Source organism: Penicillium citrinum (assembly GCF_028827155.1).
Source record: "Penicillium citrinum strain IBT 23319 chromosome Unknown utg000009l:1.0-4274883.0:1.0-4276374.0, whole genome shotgun sequence".
NCBI classification, from domain to species: domain Eukaryota; kingdom Fungi; phylum Ascomycota; class Eurotiomycetes; order Eurotiales; family Aspergillaceae; genus Penicillium; species Penicillium citrinum.
In genome coordinates this window covers 2,661,460-2,677,895 of record NW_026622694.1, presented here as the reverse complement: position 1 = coordinate 2,677,895, position 16,436 = coordinate 2,661,460, and the positions used below count along the sequence as shown (strand labels likewise).

The 16,436-nt window shown below is 48.5% G+C and overlaps 6 protein-coding genes across 6 annotated transcripts; 1 reads left to right on the top strand and 5 right to left on the bottom strand.

The window, feature by feature from the left end:
- Positions 1-261: 261 nt before the first annotated feature.
- N7469_010475 (uncharacterized protein) lies at positions 262-1,572 on the bottom strand (the record flags this gene model as incomplete). The annotated part of the gene is made up of 1 exon (XM_056649380.1): positions 262-1,572. The coding sequence occupies one exon, from the start codon at positions 1,570-1,572 to the stop codon at positions 262-264; it is 1,311 nt and encodes a 436-aa protein (XP_056496511.1).
- Positions 1,573-2,476: 904 nt separating this feature from the next.
- N7469_010474 (MCT family MFS transporter) lies at positions 2,477-3,870 on the bottom strand (the record flags this gene model as incomplete). Its single annotated transcript, XM_056649379.1, has 2 exons — positions 2,477-3,618; positions 3,657-3,870. 2 exons carry the CDS (start codon positions 3,868-3,870, stop codon positions 2,477-2,479), a joined length of 1,356 nt encoding a protein of 451 aa, XP_056496510.1.
- Positions 3,871-4,827: 957 nt separating this feature from the next.
- N7469_010473 (NADH-quinone oxidoreductase subunit NuoF) lies at positions 4,828-6,520 on the bottom strand (the record flags this gene model as incomplete). The annotated part of the gene is made up of 3 exons (XM_056649378.1): positions 4,828-5,994; positions 6,091-6,162; positions 6,263-6,520. The coding sequence occupies 3 exons, from the start codon at positions 6,518-6,520 to the stop codon at positions 4,828-4,830; spliced, it is 1,497 nt and encodes a 498-aa protein (XP_056496509.1).
- Positions 6,521-6,802: 282 nt separating this feature from the next.
- N7469_010472 (SET domain protein) lies at positions 6,803-9,062 on the bottom strand (the record flags this gene model as incomplete). Its single annotated transcript, XM_056649377.1, has 4 exons — positions 6,803-7,998; positions 8,059-8,318; positions 8,404-8,955; positions 9,046-9,062. 4 exons carry the CDS (start codon positions 9,060-9,062, stop codon positions 6,803-6,805), a joined length of 2,025 nt encoding a protein of 674 aa, XP_056496508.1.
- Positions 9,063-9,765: 703 nt separating this feature from the next.
- Positions 9,766-13,683, bottom strand: N7469_010471 (SAPS family protein; the record flags this gene model as incomplete). The annotated part of the gene is given in 4 exon segments (XM_056649376.1): positions 9,766-10,443; positions 10,963-11,637; positions 11,694-11,936; positions 11,953-13,683. 4 exon segments carry the CDS (start codon positions 13,681-13,683, stop codon positions 9,766-9,768), a joined length of 3,327 nt encoding a protein of 1,108 aa, XP_056496507.1.
- A 1,753-nt stretch (positions 13,684-15,436) lies between these two features.
- On the top strand, positions 15,437-16,142 carry N7469_010470 (putative SNF7 family protein (Cta1); the record flags this gene model as incomplete). The annotated part of the gene is made up of 2 exons (XM_056649375.1): positions 15,437-15,502; positions 15,558-16,142. 2 exons carry the CDS (start codon positions 15,437-15,439, stop codon positions 16,140-16,142), a joined length of 651 nt encoding a protein of 216 aa, XP_056496506.1.
- Positions 16,143-16,436: the final 294 nt, after the last annotated feature.

The window sequence follows — 16,436 nt, the reverse complement described above, 5'->3', positions numbered from 1 at the left end:
GAAAGGCCAGGTCAGGCCCAGGAGTCGAACCCGGATTATAAAGACAGCACTCGACGTCTACTAGGGCACTGCCAACTTGTACTAACCCGGCTGATTTGGATTAGGATTTCCCGGAAGTAAATCATCATCGATTAGTAACCTGCGTCTTTTAGTTTCATTTCTCGATCTTCTTTGTATTTTATAGCCTGTTTAAGGAATAGAATATCGAAGCAATAGGGATGTAGACTTATTTAATGGTGTGTCTGGCATTCAAAAACGTTATCATTCCAATCTGATGGTGGTGGAGTGGGTAGGAGACTCCGTAGTAAACGGCCATATCTTAAATTGCATCAAGATCTCCGTCTGTGTTTCTTGGAGATCAGCCGAGACCTTGCGTATTCGTTTATTCTCAAGCACATCCTTCTCATCTCTAACGATTCCGGAACTCTCTTCTTCAATTTCCATCATTCTTTGTGCACAGCGACCAGAATATCGATCTCGCCAGGCGCCGCGGTAGGAATTTGATTGCGATTCCAGCATCATTTTCACTGCCCTGCGCCGTATCGCGGGATGGCGACAGCGCGAAGCGACAAAGAACATTGGCGGAGTAAGCCCAAGGTCGAAACTGAATAGCAAGCCAAAGTCCTGAAACTCTTTCCCCCACGAATTAAATGTGGTGATACTTTCACGGAGCTCAACTGCGAGTTGAAAGTGTTCCATGTAATGGTCGAAAGTCATTTCACTCCCGGAACAACATGTCTCAGTTATTATAATGGAAACATGATAGTAGAGGTTCAAAAGCTTGATCGTATATTCTTGCAGGGTTGAAGACTCAGCGAATTCAGAGGCATCAAGCGCAGTTTTCCATAGCCTTAAAACAGCAGAAGGGCCACGCCGAGGTGATTCATTGTGATCGTCTGTCATTACACCACGCTCTGAAGATGAGAACACGTAGTTCATCACTTGGTCGAAATCTTGACGGGCATGATTGAGGGAAATGTATGACGCTGGTATAGCGGGATACGGCAGACACAGTGGAACGCCTATATCCTTGAGAGCATGGCGAGAATCCATGCATAGAGAGAACTGCACGCGCAAGCGCTGTAGTATGGGGGTAATTTTGCTATTAATAAAATTAAGAGTCGGACGAGAATATTCCTGAAGGCTGTTGTATGTGGTGGTCCGGTGCCTCCACCAATATAATAATTTAAATCCCGCTTTTAAATGAACGACACAAGCAGCATCGCCGCTGCGGAATTGTTCAAAGCAAATGAAAAGAATACAAAGAATCAATATAATATCCGGTCGACGAGACATATCGGGCGACTCGATTTGGACTGATTTTGTAGCAGACATGTAATGTCTCAATGCCAACATTTGTGCAGAGATTTGAGCATGTTTCCGGTTTTGACTCCCTAACTCAATGCTCTCATGCAGCGATGCAACTGCAGTTATAACATGCTTGACTGGAGTTTCGCGGTGGCCAATCTGGAGTAGAATGGGAAGCCAGTCATCCACATCGCGGTGACCAAAAATTCGACGGGCGGTTTGACTTCGGAAGAAGAGAAACGCTCGTCGTTCTTCATCTTTCATGGAATCGAATGTTAGCGCATTCCGGGGGGGCTGTCTCATAACCCTCGCATATTCGCTTTGTTGTCACACAACGTAAGCATGATGGTTTGCTCTCATCGCATTTAACACGCCTACATTGCAGAGTTAGCGAATTAAACAATATCTCTCTCGATCACCTGAGGCTAACTATTCACACACCGAGTCCTAGGATTTTTGGTCAGCAAATATTCTCAAGGTGGTTCTAAGTAAACCCACTTGCAGGTCAGGCAGCCACTCCTTGATTTTCGTTTGGAAATTGAAGTTGAGCCGGCAGTCTTCATTCCGGCCCGACTGCGGTTACGCTGATTGCTTCACAACCTCTTATTGATGCGACAAGTACTGTAGATGTGGTATCAGATCAATGACAGAGTTTCTTGAAAATTGCAGGCCCTGATGTATCATTTCGAATGAAAATGTCCTAGGCACGTCGATCAGACATGCTAGGCACAAAGACGATGCAATAATGGAGAACAGTACGAAGGTCGAAGTCCGAAGTTCGCCGGAAAAGTGGTTGGTATGGTGCCTTATTTTTCAGGTTCTACACTGTCCGGCCTGCTGGGATGATCCATTACCAATAGATACAATGGAGAAAGTAGCCCCTGTGGTTTCATTCGGTAGAAAATAATTGAGATACTAATAGCTAAGTTTATCAATGCTAGTATTTAGAATGTTTCAGCTACTATTGATATTTAGCAGACTTCTAGTATAATCAAATATCCACACTGGCAGCGGTGCGTGATAGTATCCGAAATTTAAAGCATGATCTATATAAGAGTAACAATAGTAGAACATTACTCGTTTATCTAAGTCTTCAATCCTGTCTTGCCCCGACAGCTCCCAATCATTGACAGCATCTTCATGTTGTTGAACTGAATAGATTCAATTATCAAATCTTAACACGCCATTTCCACCTCCAATCTAGCAACGCCCAACGTGAGAGTATGATACTAACCAACCCGACAAGAAGCACCGCCGAGTAAAACCCAATGAGAACTTTTGGGGTGGTCGATTGCAGCAACTTTCCACCAACAGGCACAGTCAATAAGACTCCAAAAGAAGCCACACTGTAGATCGTGCCATAAAAACGGCCATAGTCTTCTGTTCTGCAGAGTTGTCCGGCACAGACTGGAGCTAATGAAAGCCAACCGCCGGACCCAAAGCCGAATATTGCGACAACGACGTATAAGGTGGCCTCACTATGCGATCCGTACGGTAGCCATACCGCTGCCATAACGATCAAAGTTGCACACACCATGGATAGAAGTGTGTTGAATCGCCCGAGCTGATCGGCGGCAAATCCCGGGATAACTCTTCCAAATAAACTCATGCCGTTGAGAAGGGTCAGCGAGTAGAATTGTACGTCTTCTGACATGCCTGCATATCGAACGTAGGTTGGTAACAAAGCAGCACAGCCGAAGATGATAAACTCGAACGAGAACACCGCCACAGCAAGGAAGCATAGACGGGGAGATGCGAATGCTCGGAGGTCAATTGTTGCTTTTGTCGTATCTTTAGTTGGAAGACGCTCTTTGACAAGGGATACCCCGAGGATATAGCAACCAAGAGCCATAAAAGCAACAATTCGAATTGACCAGAGCCACCCATATTTCTCAAAGAGGGAACGAAGCATCAGTGGTATAACGGCACCACCAGTTGATGATCCTGCCATACAAATACCAGAAGCAAGGCCACGGCGTCGATAGAACCAGTGGCTAAGGACGGCAATGGAAACAGTGGTGATAATAGCAGATGAAACGCCTCCCAGAATACCGAGGCAAAGCATGAAATGCCAGTACTCAGAGCATTGTGCTAGTAGTATATAGCAGAGGAAATTTGCAAGACTCCCCACGATCATCAATAATCTGGAGCCGTATCGGTCGAAAAGAGGACCAACTTGCACTCCCAGGAAGAGAGTCAAGAAAACAAGCACTGCCGTTATCCAACCGACATCACTGACACTATAGTCGGATAATTGGTGAACATTGATATAGTCCTGTACAGAGCCAACTTCATTCACCAGATCAGCATCTATCGATAGCATAGGGAGAAGGAGAACCATTTCATACTTGCAGTCTGGAACCCAAATGATGGGAACATCATTAAGAATGAGCCCAAGAGGCATGACCATGCTTGTCGACTGTTCTCTGGGAACGCATCCTTGTTGTCGTCTTCATCTCTTGGGGAATCTGAATCAGATCCATGTTCGATTTTGGTTGATGGATTGCTGCCGATTTGTTGATTTTGCAGGACACGGGGCTCGGGTACTGCTGATCGCCGCATTGTTTTCTCTGATTTCTATGTAATGATCAAACTGAGGTTAGCTTATGAACGAGTCTCTGCTCAACGCCGTCCTGCTTGCTTACCTTGGAACTCCGCGAACTGTCGTAATCCTGGCAATTTGGGAATACTTTTCAAGACAGATAGTGAATGATTTTTTTTTCTTGTAGACAGGCAGAGGGATACAAGGAAAGGATAATAAAAAAAAAGAAGGAAAGCACAAGATTGAGCAAGATAGTATCTCGAGAAACAGTTGGTGGAGTATAAAACGGCGCTCTCATTGGTTGGGTCGCGTTATTGACTGACGAGCCAATCAACGTCTGATGATATTTTGTCTATCATCCTTGCCACTGCTAGTGCACCGGATCATGGATGATTGTTACTGTATGTTCTTCCTGCGCCTTTTTCGTTTCAACAATTTTCTTTTCTTTCTATGGAGCAAAAGGCGGTCTAAAGCATTGCTTGGATGATTTAGTTCGCTATGCAACTCTCATCCTGATTTTTCTCTCAGCCCTGGCCCGTTGTCAATGACTGCTACGAGCAGTCACAAAGGCCGGCAACGCGTCCATTGGTAGATTACATGTTGTTCCTATAACCTTGGAACTATGAAAAATGGCTAGAAAAGACTAGAATCCTATGAGCGTCTTTGCTGACCTACGAAACATTCTAAGAGATGAGAATACAATATAAGCCTCGGAGAAGCGGAATGAACACGTAAAATGCATCAATTGCTACCGACTGTACATGAAAGGAAAAATAACCTAGACGCGACAGAAAGGGGATCGAACGGAGTAAAGAAAATATGGAGACAACCACCTTCGTCGGCCAGAAAGATAATTACCAGCCTGCGGGAGGGGTTCACGGAGATTGAGTTGTAAAGATATTCATCGGTTTCCGCGTCAATTCGGAAAAAGAGAGGAAATCTGGCAGGAAAGAAGGGTGAGGGTAGTTTTCGTTTTCTTATCTTTTTACATGCCGGGGGGAGATCAGCTTGCCCTCGGCACGGCTCTCAGGGTGCCAGCCACCGGCGAAGGGGGAGGCACCGAGCTCCTGCTGGTGCTGGCGGATGCGAGCCTCCAGCTCAGGACGGAAGTGGCGGATAAGACCCTGGATGGGCCAGGCAAAAGCCTCACCAAGGGCACAGATAGTGTGACCCTCAACTTGCTTGGTGAGCTCCTGGAGCATGTCGATCTCACGCTCGCGGGCGTTACCAGTCTCCATGCGAGTCATCATCTGTTGGGTCCACTTGCTGCCCTCACGACAAGGAGTGCACTGTCCGCAAGACTCGTGGCGGTAGAAAGAGGAGAGACGGGAGATAGCGCGGACAATGTCGGTAGATTTGTCCATGACAATGACGGCAGCGGTACCAAGACCGGTCTGAGAGTCCTTCAGGGCATCAAAGTCCATGAGCTGGTTGTCGGCGACGGACTTGGGGATAACAGGAGTCGAGGAACCACCGGGAATGACAGCCAAGAGGTTGTCCCAGCCACCGCGGACACCTCCACAGTGCTTTTCAATCAGCTCGCGCAGCGAGATGGACATCTCCTCCTCAACAGTAACGGGGTTGTTGACGTGACCAGAGATACAGAACAACTTAGTACCGGCGTTACGCTCACGACCGAAAGAAGAGAACCAGCTAGGTCCACGGCGCATAATAGTCGGGACAACAGCAACGGTCTCGACGTTGGTGACAGTGCTGGGGCAACCGAACAGACCGACGGCAGCGGGGAAAGGAGGCTTGAGACGGGGCTTGCCGGCCTTGCCCTCAATTGACTCGATGAGGGAGGTCTCCTCACCACAGATATAGGCACCCATTCCACGGTGGATGTAAACGTCGAAGTCATAACCGGTGCCGCACGCGTTCTTGCCGATGTACCCGGCAGCGTAAGCCTCGTTGATAGCCTGCTGCAGGACAGTCGCCTCGTGGTAGAATTCACCGCGGATATAAATGTAGGCGGCGTTAGCATTCATGGCACGTCCAACAACCAAGCAGCCCTCAATCAGCTTCTGGGGGTCCTTGCGCATGATCTCACGATCCTTGCAAGTACCGGGTTCACCCTCATCAGCGTTGACGACGAGGTAACGGGGCCGAGGGTCCTTGTCCCAGTCCTTGAAGTTCATGAATGACTATATTCGAGAGAAAGAAGATGCTCTAATCAGCCAATGGCTCCCATAACGAGCGTATTTCCGAGACAGGTCCGTCTGTCCTTCAAGCCCACTTACGTATTTTAGACCGGAGGGGAAACCGGCACCACCACGGCCACGCAGGCCAGACGCCTTGATTTCAGAGATAAGCTGTAGAATTGCATCAGCAAAAGGATTTCAAAATCAAATGTCATCGAGTCCTCCCCGATTCATTACCCCGGGGGAGAACGGGAAACATGACGACACTCACCCAGTCGTGTCCCTTGAGCACAATGTCCTTGGTACGGTGCCAATCACCATACTTCATTGCTGACTTCAGATCCGCGCCGTGGTGTCCGTACAGGTTGGTGAAGATGCGGTCCTGGTCTTGGAGGCCACCATGGTGCTTGACGGGAGGAGCCTCCTGCACAGTTGCGAAGGAGCGGGCGGCCGCCCCATGAGCGCGGAGAGAGCGGGTAGATAGTTGGGAGAGGGAGGAGGACGAGGGAGCCGCCGCTCGAGATATCATGATGACGGATTGCGATGCGTGATGGCGGGTCTCAAGCGGTCATGGAGAGGAAAGGAAGGGGAAGCTGCACGGCAATTCCTGCGCTTTGCTGAACGATCCATCTTTACGTGGTATCTGATTGGGCAGGCGCGGCACGTGATGTGCTGACTCAGGGTTCCTTCCGGCTCTTTCCTATCTGGGATTGGGGAACATCGTGCTTTCCCTCTACAATCTTTTACCACGTCACATTTCAATTTTAACTCAACTTCATTTCAATTCTTAAAATGATCTTCCTGCTTATTTCTATTCCTGAGGTACATAAAGCACCGCTTGTTTAGGCAGTTCTGGGCTACCCGTGATCAACACTTGCAATGGGTCCAAGGGAATCAATACCATTTCTCCCTTTACGACTCGCCAGGCCCATTGCAACCACTTAGAGTCTAGCCATCCACTATCCAAGCCCAGCCAGTTTACCCCATCAGATTCTGCCCATGATTGTGCGCCCTGGTTACGAGCGTATGCACCCAGTTGTTCTAGCACTTCACAACATCCATCCTCGGGATTGCTCTGGAGAGGATACTCTTCTAGGAGGAAATCCACCCACCTAGTCAAGCGCGATGACAGCTTTGATTGTACCTGAGTTGAGCGCCGTGTAGCGACTAATAAGTTCACCACTAGAGCAAACAATGCTTGCGGATCTGTTTGAAGAGCGGGAACCCTTTGGCTGCTGGCTTCGCTTAGAATGCGTCCAAAGCACTTCTGGCTGGGCTCTTGCATCTCGGCTGGAAGTAAACTGTATATCTCTCCCAGTCGGTACAGCTCGCCATTCTTGGAGAGAAGAGATTGTCGCTCCAGTACACGCACGCGAATCCGGGAGATGATCTCTGGAGTGAAATGATCCATCGTGTGGGAAATTCGCTGCATATGTTCGCTAAGAAGAATCTTGATATCCTCCCACCTTTCACTTCTTTGGTGCTCACGCGCGCGTAAGATTGTCCACGCTGCAATTACCAACGCAGTTTTGTCCAATGTGATTTGTCCACTGCGATAGATCTGCGCGAAGGTCTGCTTCAAGTTTGCTGGCTTTTCTGGTAAGCCTTGTGCGGTCTCTTGGAGATGTGCAATGTGCGCAATGAGCTCAAAGCTGATTTGTGCTAAAACAGCCAATGTATTCCTTCCACTGCCATAGCCTCCGGGGATTGAAATTCCGGTTTCTGCAATCTTGATCTTCTTGCGTTCGCGGTCATTCGCCTGTGCCACCGAGATCGCGTTGAAAAGAGCCGGCGAGAAAATTGAATGTTCCATCGGGCCTTCTCGCGCTAATAATGGATAGAAAATATTGAAGATATAGTAAGGATCTTCATTTGTAGTCATCTCGGGAAACAATTCAGCGTGGCGAGCTTTGGCCTGGCCAAGTGGGCTATCCGGTGGAAGACCCAGCTTGACGATTCGGTAGTCGGTAGGGTTATTGAGAATACAGAACCCGTAGTTCATCAACACTGTGACCATACATTAGGCTTATTGATTTAACAATCATTCATGGAAGGGAAGTTGCTCACATTGCTCATTGTTACGAGGTCCGTAGTTGTTAGAAATCTCCGCGCCAGGCGCAACACTTTCTTGTACCAGCAGACCGACATCTTCATCACCAGCTCGCCACTCTACTTTGGCTAATGGTCGATGGTTTGGAAGATCAATCAGTGGTAGCAAGACAGGAACAGAATCTTCTGGTAGATCTGCCTCGTCCACGGCGCCGGACAAGACCTTGGGTGAGAAAGCCCGCGAAGTGATAATAGTTGCAGCCCACAAATACAGATCCCTAGAAAATTAGCAAAGTTCACAATTATAATAACACCAGAACTCTAGCTGGTGTACCCTAATATGATCGATATTTCAAAACTTACCAAGTATACTTCTCCCATCCTTCAAACCCGAGCTCCTGCAATTTAGAAATGGCTTCATCAAACTTCTCATCCCAAATCTTATACCTGAACACCGATGCATCAGGAATGCCTGTACCCTGAAGCCAATCAACATCCTGCTCTTCAAAAAGCAATGGCGTCGTCAATTGACCAGGCTGAGGCAATGTCCGTAGATAAGGGTACCAAAACCCCTCTTCGCCGCGCAGAAACTGGCCCATAAGGTAAAATGCCGTCACCTCCTCTTTCCCAATGGACTTAATGAATTCTTCCGGGAATACCACGCCGTGGCTGGAGAATGAGCCCTTTGCACAATTGTAATCTACCGCGTTAAAATAGGACATAGTTACACTCAAAGGTGTATTGATGACCCGTGTTTCTTTGCTGATGGCCTCAGGTAGGTCAGTCTTAACCTGAATATGGACACCTCGGTGGTCATCTTGGGCGACGAATACGCTATCCGCGATGTAGCCTCCATATTTTGAAACCCATTGCACCAGCTCCTTGTGTGACTCTAGGGAATGACCGCTTGCTTGGCTGTTTTGTGCGTTAGTGATCTATTTTGCAGGACATGGGTTCAAGTGCATATTATCAGCAAAATTGTCTTCCTCTTACTGATTGACTTACTCCTGGGAAGAGGTCATGGTCCAATCCCTCTCTTTTTCGGTGACCAATTAGTCTTTTCAACAATCCTTTCTAGACCTGCGGTGAGTAAAGCGAGCGTGAAAAGTGATATCATCGCAAGAAAAGATTCGGCGGGATGGTGGGCGATCTCGGCCCACTTTTTTTTCTCCCGCCGATGTCTGTCTACTTCCAGAGGAAATTGACGGCTCGTCAGCCTCGAGAGGATGAATAGTTGAAACAGAAAAGGACTAATCACTAAGAATTGTCCTGCGAGTATTCGATACTCTACAATATACTATTTGACCTACTGTTTTTGCGTTTTCTTTTTGGAAAGTTTTCAACATATCAATCGAGTTGGAACTCACATTGATTTCTCTTCTCTTTCAACTATCGTACAAGGGCACCAATCAACTCAGGCGAAATCAAGAATCATGAGACTCGTTAGATTCTTCACTCGGTGTATGATATGATGGTTCAGGCTCAAACACCTCATCATAATGCAATTCCTTCCCCAAAAATTCAACCAAGGATGGAAACATATATACAAATCCCATGACTAGGTCATGAACGGAAGCTTCCAAGCGAGAGAAAATTTCAAAAAGCAAACTAACTAAAAGCGCCCATATGCTTTTCCCATACCGACGAGCAGTTCCTTTGCACGCAGGTGGAAAAGGTAAATGCAGGTGCGGTGTTAGGGTAGATCATCCTGCTCCCACCTCTTTTTCAGTTAGAGGTTGAAGATTTGCGGCCTGGAACCTGAATCTCCACAAGTCCATCGTCTTCGCCGTCACTGCTATCATTTTGATCATCGTCAAAATTGGAACTCACAACTCGCGATCGGCGAAAGTTGTCGTATCGGGCTTGACCTGGATGATTGGAATAGCCCAGAGATTCATTAATGATAGCTTCATCTTCTTCATCTGAGTCAATCATTCCGGTGCCAGTGGGTGCCACCATTTCGCCCATTTCATCGTCATCATCTTCATCGACCTCCAACGGGACGCGGACATGCCGCCTGGCGGAACCAGATTGGTCATCTCCTTCCTCGTCGGAAGAGTTATCAGAAAAAGAATCAGGGGGACTGAAGCCGGAGTCATGGAATGGCGAGGAGAAGGTTTGATCAGCGTTGGATCCAAAGTCGGAGTTGGGAAAAGCTGAGCCTCCATCCGCCTCATCGTCAATACCGGCAATTACGAAAGGGTTTCCGGCCCACTGAGAGTCTCGCGCCTTGCTTCCTTCGCCGTTCTCATCGCCATCTTCATTGGCATCTTCAGTATTCTGTTGCTTCTGAGCAGCCAGTCGAGCGGCCAACTGGCGCCTCGCACGAGACGGGCCAAGGCTCAAAGGAGCAGGGGGAGGAGGTAGAATTGGAATTGGTTGGCTAGTGGAGTTTTCGGAAACCTGGAGAGAGAGAGGTGTCAGCAGCAATTTCCGAGGCTCGTAGTTGGAGTGAGAAGCGAAGATGCAATTGCAGCCAAAGCATAATTAAAAGAGGTTCAGCAAAGATCAAAAGTCGGGGTTTAAGAGAACAAGAAGAACAAACAGTACGTTACCCTCGGCACTGATCCAGACCGCGAGGGAGTACAAAAATGTGAGATCAAAGACATGGTACATGCAGGATGGATCCAATTGAAATATGGCAGATATCATGGACTAAAAGGGAAGATAGGATTTCAAGATATCGAGTAGAAAGATCAGTAGGACCGGCAAACAGCAAACCAAACCAATATGCTGGCTAGAATAATGCCATCCACTCTGATCAATCAGCTCGATCACCTTGCACCATTCTTGCCCCAGTCATCGAATCGGTATCATTAAACAATAGTATCAAAAGGTATGTAGGAATGGTGGTTGTGAAGTGTGTCGTACACGTCCTTCACCAATTGTGTTCGTTAAGGTTCAGGTCGAAGAGTTACCCACATTCTCGGAGTCGCCTTGATCGGCATGAATAGTATTGTCGTCTTGGTCCTCCATTTCCTCATCTTCGTCATCACTTGAGCTCGCAAAGCCGCTCAAAAGTGACGTGCCGCCACCAGCTCCAAATGCTCCTCCAGATACGCTTCCGGAGTTGATGTCAAATCCTTGGAATGTTGAGCCACCTATGCCACCGTTCAGACCTGCATCGGACAGAGCAGATGAATTGGAGAAGCCTTGATTAGAGCTCACGGAAGTGAGTACATTTTGGCGTGACCCGACGGACATATCAGGGCGTACACCACCTAGGATAGCGTTATCCCGTTCCCTTGTCTCTGACAAGGTTTGCTCGACGTAATCAATCCACTCTGGGTTCAGAACCGATTCCATGACAGACCGTGAAAGCAGCTCTGGGGGATGACGTTCGCTAAACTTCACGACTTCTTCAGCAACAAGAGTGAGATGGCCCATGTAGCCGAGTCGAATCTGCTTGGTTTGCTGCGCTTCGTCACTGCGCTTTTGTCCCTCGACAATTGCTGTAGTTATCTGTCCCGTCTCAAAGACATTGATGGCCAGGGCTCGGTTATAGCCACGCTCCATAGGTCCATTGAAGACTTGTTGAACCACATCGTATACAACATTATGAAGGAAATTGTTCCAAGGGAAGCGGAAGAAGAACCCCTGCGCGCAAGTTAGTGATGACCTCACAAAGTATCGAAAAATGGATAGGAACTCACGAGTATCGTTGGAACCACTTTGTTTTCAACGAACATGATTTTCAGGTAGTCGCCAACGACGGGACGCCCATCGGTATCATACTGAATGTACTGTTCCGCAGGGTCTTCAGCACCGCCGTCATTAATCGTCTCGGGCTCCTGAGCGGGCTCGGAAGCAGAAGGGACCTCCTGTTGCTCGCCAGACTGAAGGACCAGCTCTGCTGATTGCTTTTTAGGGGAAAATAGAGGCGGGGGGGACATCCTCTGCTTTGGGTGATACGGGGTCTTTCTGTCCTGCTGGCGCGGGGTCTGACTGCTCATTTTGGCCCTCAGTACCAATCTTGATGTCTGATACTTGGTCTGCAAGGCCTGCGGGGCTTGCGGGGGTATCGGTTTGGGCTTGACCGGTCGAGCTAGCTTCGGTCTGTGTCATGGAGGGCTCCTCAGAACTATCTCTCTGACCCTGTACGTCAGGATTCTCGTCGACCAAAACACCAGAGGCACCGACATCTTCAAACCCGTCTTCGTCACCAGCGCGCGGTCTAGATGCTTCTGGGGAGCCAATGTCCATGACAGAGCCATTGGTAAAGTCTGCGGTTGTCTCATTGTACTCCATGCCCGAGTGCTCGTTTTGGTTAGAATTGAAGAAACCCCCACGAATCAGCTTCTCACGCTCTGAATCGCGATGCCGAACATATTCGTCACTCCCGGGCTCATTCAAGAGTCCCATGTTGCTGCAGTGTAGAAGTTCCGCCATCAGCTCACAAGTCTTAAACCTGTCAAAACCAAGCGGTTCAATCTTCCCACCCCAAGCCGAATTCAGACTTCCCCGGTCGACATTCTTCAGTTGGGTACCATCGTGAACGGCGTGTTTGGAGCTCTTAATAAGATCCATAAAATGAGGGATGTGTTTGGCGAACAACCGGAGAAGGCTGCCTAAGTAAATAGGGTCATAAGGGGTTGGCATAGAGTCAGGACCACCAAAATGCTCGGGATCGTAGTCGGAGTTGTTTTTGCGAATGACTTCAATCACAATACCCACGCCGACAGTCAATGGATTGCCACCTTTCAGCATGGCATCAATGAGCTGTTGTACACACTCAGATGAGACCAGTTGGCGAGTCAGACTGTTGGGCCCAATGCAAGATTGATCATTCGGGGTTGCATTTGCAGAGATGGTAATGATCGCTTTCAAGAAGTCACCAGCTGACGTTTGAACAGAACCGGGATGCTCCGGAGTAAGGAAAGACAGGAGAGTCGGGATGAGATCTTGAGATTTTAGCCAATCCACAGTACCTTGACCACCCTCGGCCTTCTCTAAGCTGATAATCTTCAACAGTAAATCCATGACCATCGGATTGTCGACATGCTGTAGAATGGCAGGGACAATTCCATCCAGAGTTTTCAAGAAGTCAAGCATCTCTTCCGTCTTCTTATCCAGTAGAGTCTCGTTGACCTTAGTAAAGTAGCTTGCTTGCTGGGAATCCAGGGGTGGAGCCCGTCGCAAAAATCCCCAGAAGTCGCGCAAGTAGGTGGGACTTTCCATTATGGATTCCAAGATAGAATATGTCTCCGAGGAAAGGATTTCACAGGCAATGTATGCATGTTTAATCCGGTTCTTTTTGACCTTTTCCAGGTCTTCTGGTGCAAGGACATCCTTTAGGGGATCCGAATCTTTTTCTTCCTGATCGCCTTTGTCTTCCTGGTTCGTTTGCTCATTTGTTGTGGCCTCGGCGGTATTATCATGGGATGGGCCCTTGGAGACCTCCTTTTCATTGGTACCTTCACCATTTTCTTCGTCTTCATTCACGAGACTCGGAGCGGTCACATATTCCATGAGCCGCTTCAAGACATGGTCTTCGCGCAAATATTCTATGAGTTTCGTATTATGCTGTTTCAATTCCTGGATGATCTCCGGCTCATCCAGTAGGTCCTCAAGGGTCACCTCGGGCTTGTCGAGAAGGGTATCGATAGTGGAGATACTTGCATATCCCCCAAAACGCCAGAACATGATGGAGTATCTAGCTTAGGCAGAACGAGTCATGAGATCTTTTCGTGTCATCAATCTCCGAGAAGTCGTAACGGAGCGGGCTATGGTACACTGAGAGGAGGTATTTCGTGGGATGAGGTTGGCGGGGGGAGGTTGAAGATGTTCACCGGGAGCGCGATATGCCGGGAAATCCACACGCACACAAAATAGGACCACGGAAGGTTCCGTGAAGAAGGGAGAGAATGGACCGGTTGAAGATCGTGCCGAAAAAAAAGGGAAGGATAGAACGGCGAGAAGTAATATAGGCCGAGGCGAGACTAGCGCTTAAGCTGGTGTCAGCAATCAAGTCGGAATGGTTGCATCAACCCCGGAGAGAGATGGTGTGCAGCGGCCTGCACGGCGGATCTGGATCTCACGAGGCAGAATAGTGTGGGGCCAGTGGGATAGATCAGGTGGGGAGTTGAAATGACAGAGAGCAAGCGAAACAGATATTGAGATGAAGTTGAAAGGGAGGGGACAGGAGCGTACGACGTACCTTCGACGTGCAACGAAAGTAATGGGGAGAAAGAAGATTGGGGGGGTTGGTTGGAGGGGGAGAATTCACCCGAGACGGTTTCAAAGGGAGTTTGGGAAGTCAAGCTGAGAGCGAGAAGGCAGGACTCACCACGGGTCCATTAAGGAACAAGGGGAGGAGAGAAGGAGATGGGAGGATGGGGGGGGGGAGAAAGTAGGGAAAGTAGGAGTTGAAGGTGTAACTACGGAGCAGTCAGAGACGAATTGCAGGGGCGGGCCACACACAGAGTCATCGTGCGCGGGGGAGAAGGATGGCAGCCCCCCCCCGATAAGCCTAAGCCTGACAAAGCATCCAGCATGAACTACATACTAGGCTCAATATAGCCACTAGTAAAGATATACGATGGGAGTATGCTGAGAGAAAGAAGTTCATATATATTTCACTGGGTGGTTAGGCTTCATCTACTATGTATATATACGCTGAGATGGCCACGACCACGACCAGCTCGTCAGCTCACTACGCTTAATTTCCGCAGTTCTAACCTCCGAAACGGGGGTGGCTGGTAACTATGGGATCGGGATCAGGAGAGTAATTGCAATGTCCCTTGGATTACCAAACGGCCAGGCTCACTTTCTCGTCTCTACCATGAGCTCAAGTCATCGCCGCGGGGGGGGGGAATGTGAGCACCGGTCCACGACGTTCACTCGCACGAGCGTGGGGTTAAAGATGTCCCCGAGAACTTGGTACTTGGTCACGTCCCACACGTGTGGTGTGCATGCCCAATTCACGCCCAAATGACGATGTGACGAAGGCCTAGTGGTCATCTATTGTCAAGGATGGCCACACGGCAGGCAGGTATGTGCTTTATACGGGGGCGAATTATCAGGATCTGCGTAGTGATGTTCAACAAGTCATGAGAGTCAACAGAGTCAAAGATGGTTTCGAAAGTCCGTCCTTGCGGAGTTCGATGTTGATCGGGGTCTAAATCACGTGATAGATATACAACCAGATTTGGCAGCCTCAGGCCACAAGGCATCCAAGATCCCACGCCCCACTGACGTCGCAGGCCTCCGCATGGTTGTTGATGCTGTGAGCATCTGGAAAAGGCAGCAAGAAAGCCCAGGATAAAACGTGATATATTCACAACTTTGGACCTCTTTGCTTATTTATAAGCATCGTATTTGCATACCAGGACAACACTGTCGGACATATCTGACTTTTGTACCCTCTGTCCACCCCTCGCCCCTCACAAACCTCACGATGAATCGTCTATTCGGATCCAAGAGTTCAGCTCCCAAGCCCACTCTAGATGGTGCAATCGGCAAGGTCAGTACGCTCTCTAACCTGATGTTGGCCAGGGACTAACAAAAACCTTTGATAGGTCGACGACCGCGTCGCCAGCATCGATGTCAAACTGTCCGCTCTGAACTCCGAACTCTCCACCTACCAAGCAAAGCTTTCTAAAATGCGCGACGGACCCGGTAAAAACGCCCTACGACAAAAAGCACTTAAAGTCCTTCAACGGCGGAAACAATACGAGGCGCAGCGCGATCAACTCTCCCAGCAGTCTTGGAACATGGAACAAGCCGGGATGATGCAGGATAATCTAAAGAACGTAATGACAACCGTCGACGCCATGAAGACAACAACAAAGGAATTGAAGAAACAATATGGAAAAGTGGATATCGACAAGATTGAGCAGATGCAGGATGAAATGGCCGATCTGATGGAAGTCGGGAATGAGATTCAAGAGAGTATTTCACGCGCATATGACCTGCCCGAGGAGGTTGATGAGGCGGATCTGGATGCGGAGCTTGAGGCTCTTGGGGAGGAATCTATGTTTGATTCGGCGGTTGGCGAAGATGCAGTGCCGAGTTTCTTGCAAGATGAGGTCGCTCCTCCGCAGTTCATTGATGAGCCTCCAGAGCAGAACAAGGTTAAAGAGGCTGCTGGCGGTCTTGGATAATTGGTTGACCATGATGCTATGAAACTTTTTACTATTCGCAGGTCATACGCCGCGGAGTTATTCCGGAGTGGTCGTTTCTTATTCTTATTCCTTTTCTGTTGTTACTTTGATTCAGCTTTGACATGCATGGTATTCAATGGACTGTTAATATTCACTCGCTGACTTTCCTCTAAACATATCTATTTATAGCGGATGGTATATCGAGTCAAGATACCTATGATATCACACTCAAATAACACAAGACATGGCTGGCTAAATCACTGGTGTTCCTGAAGAGATGGTGCACGGTGTAGC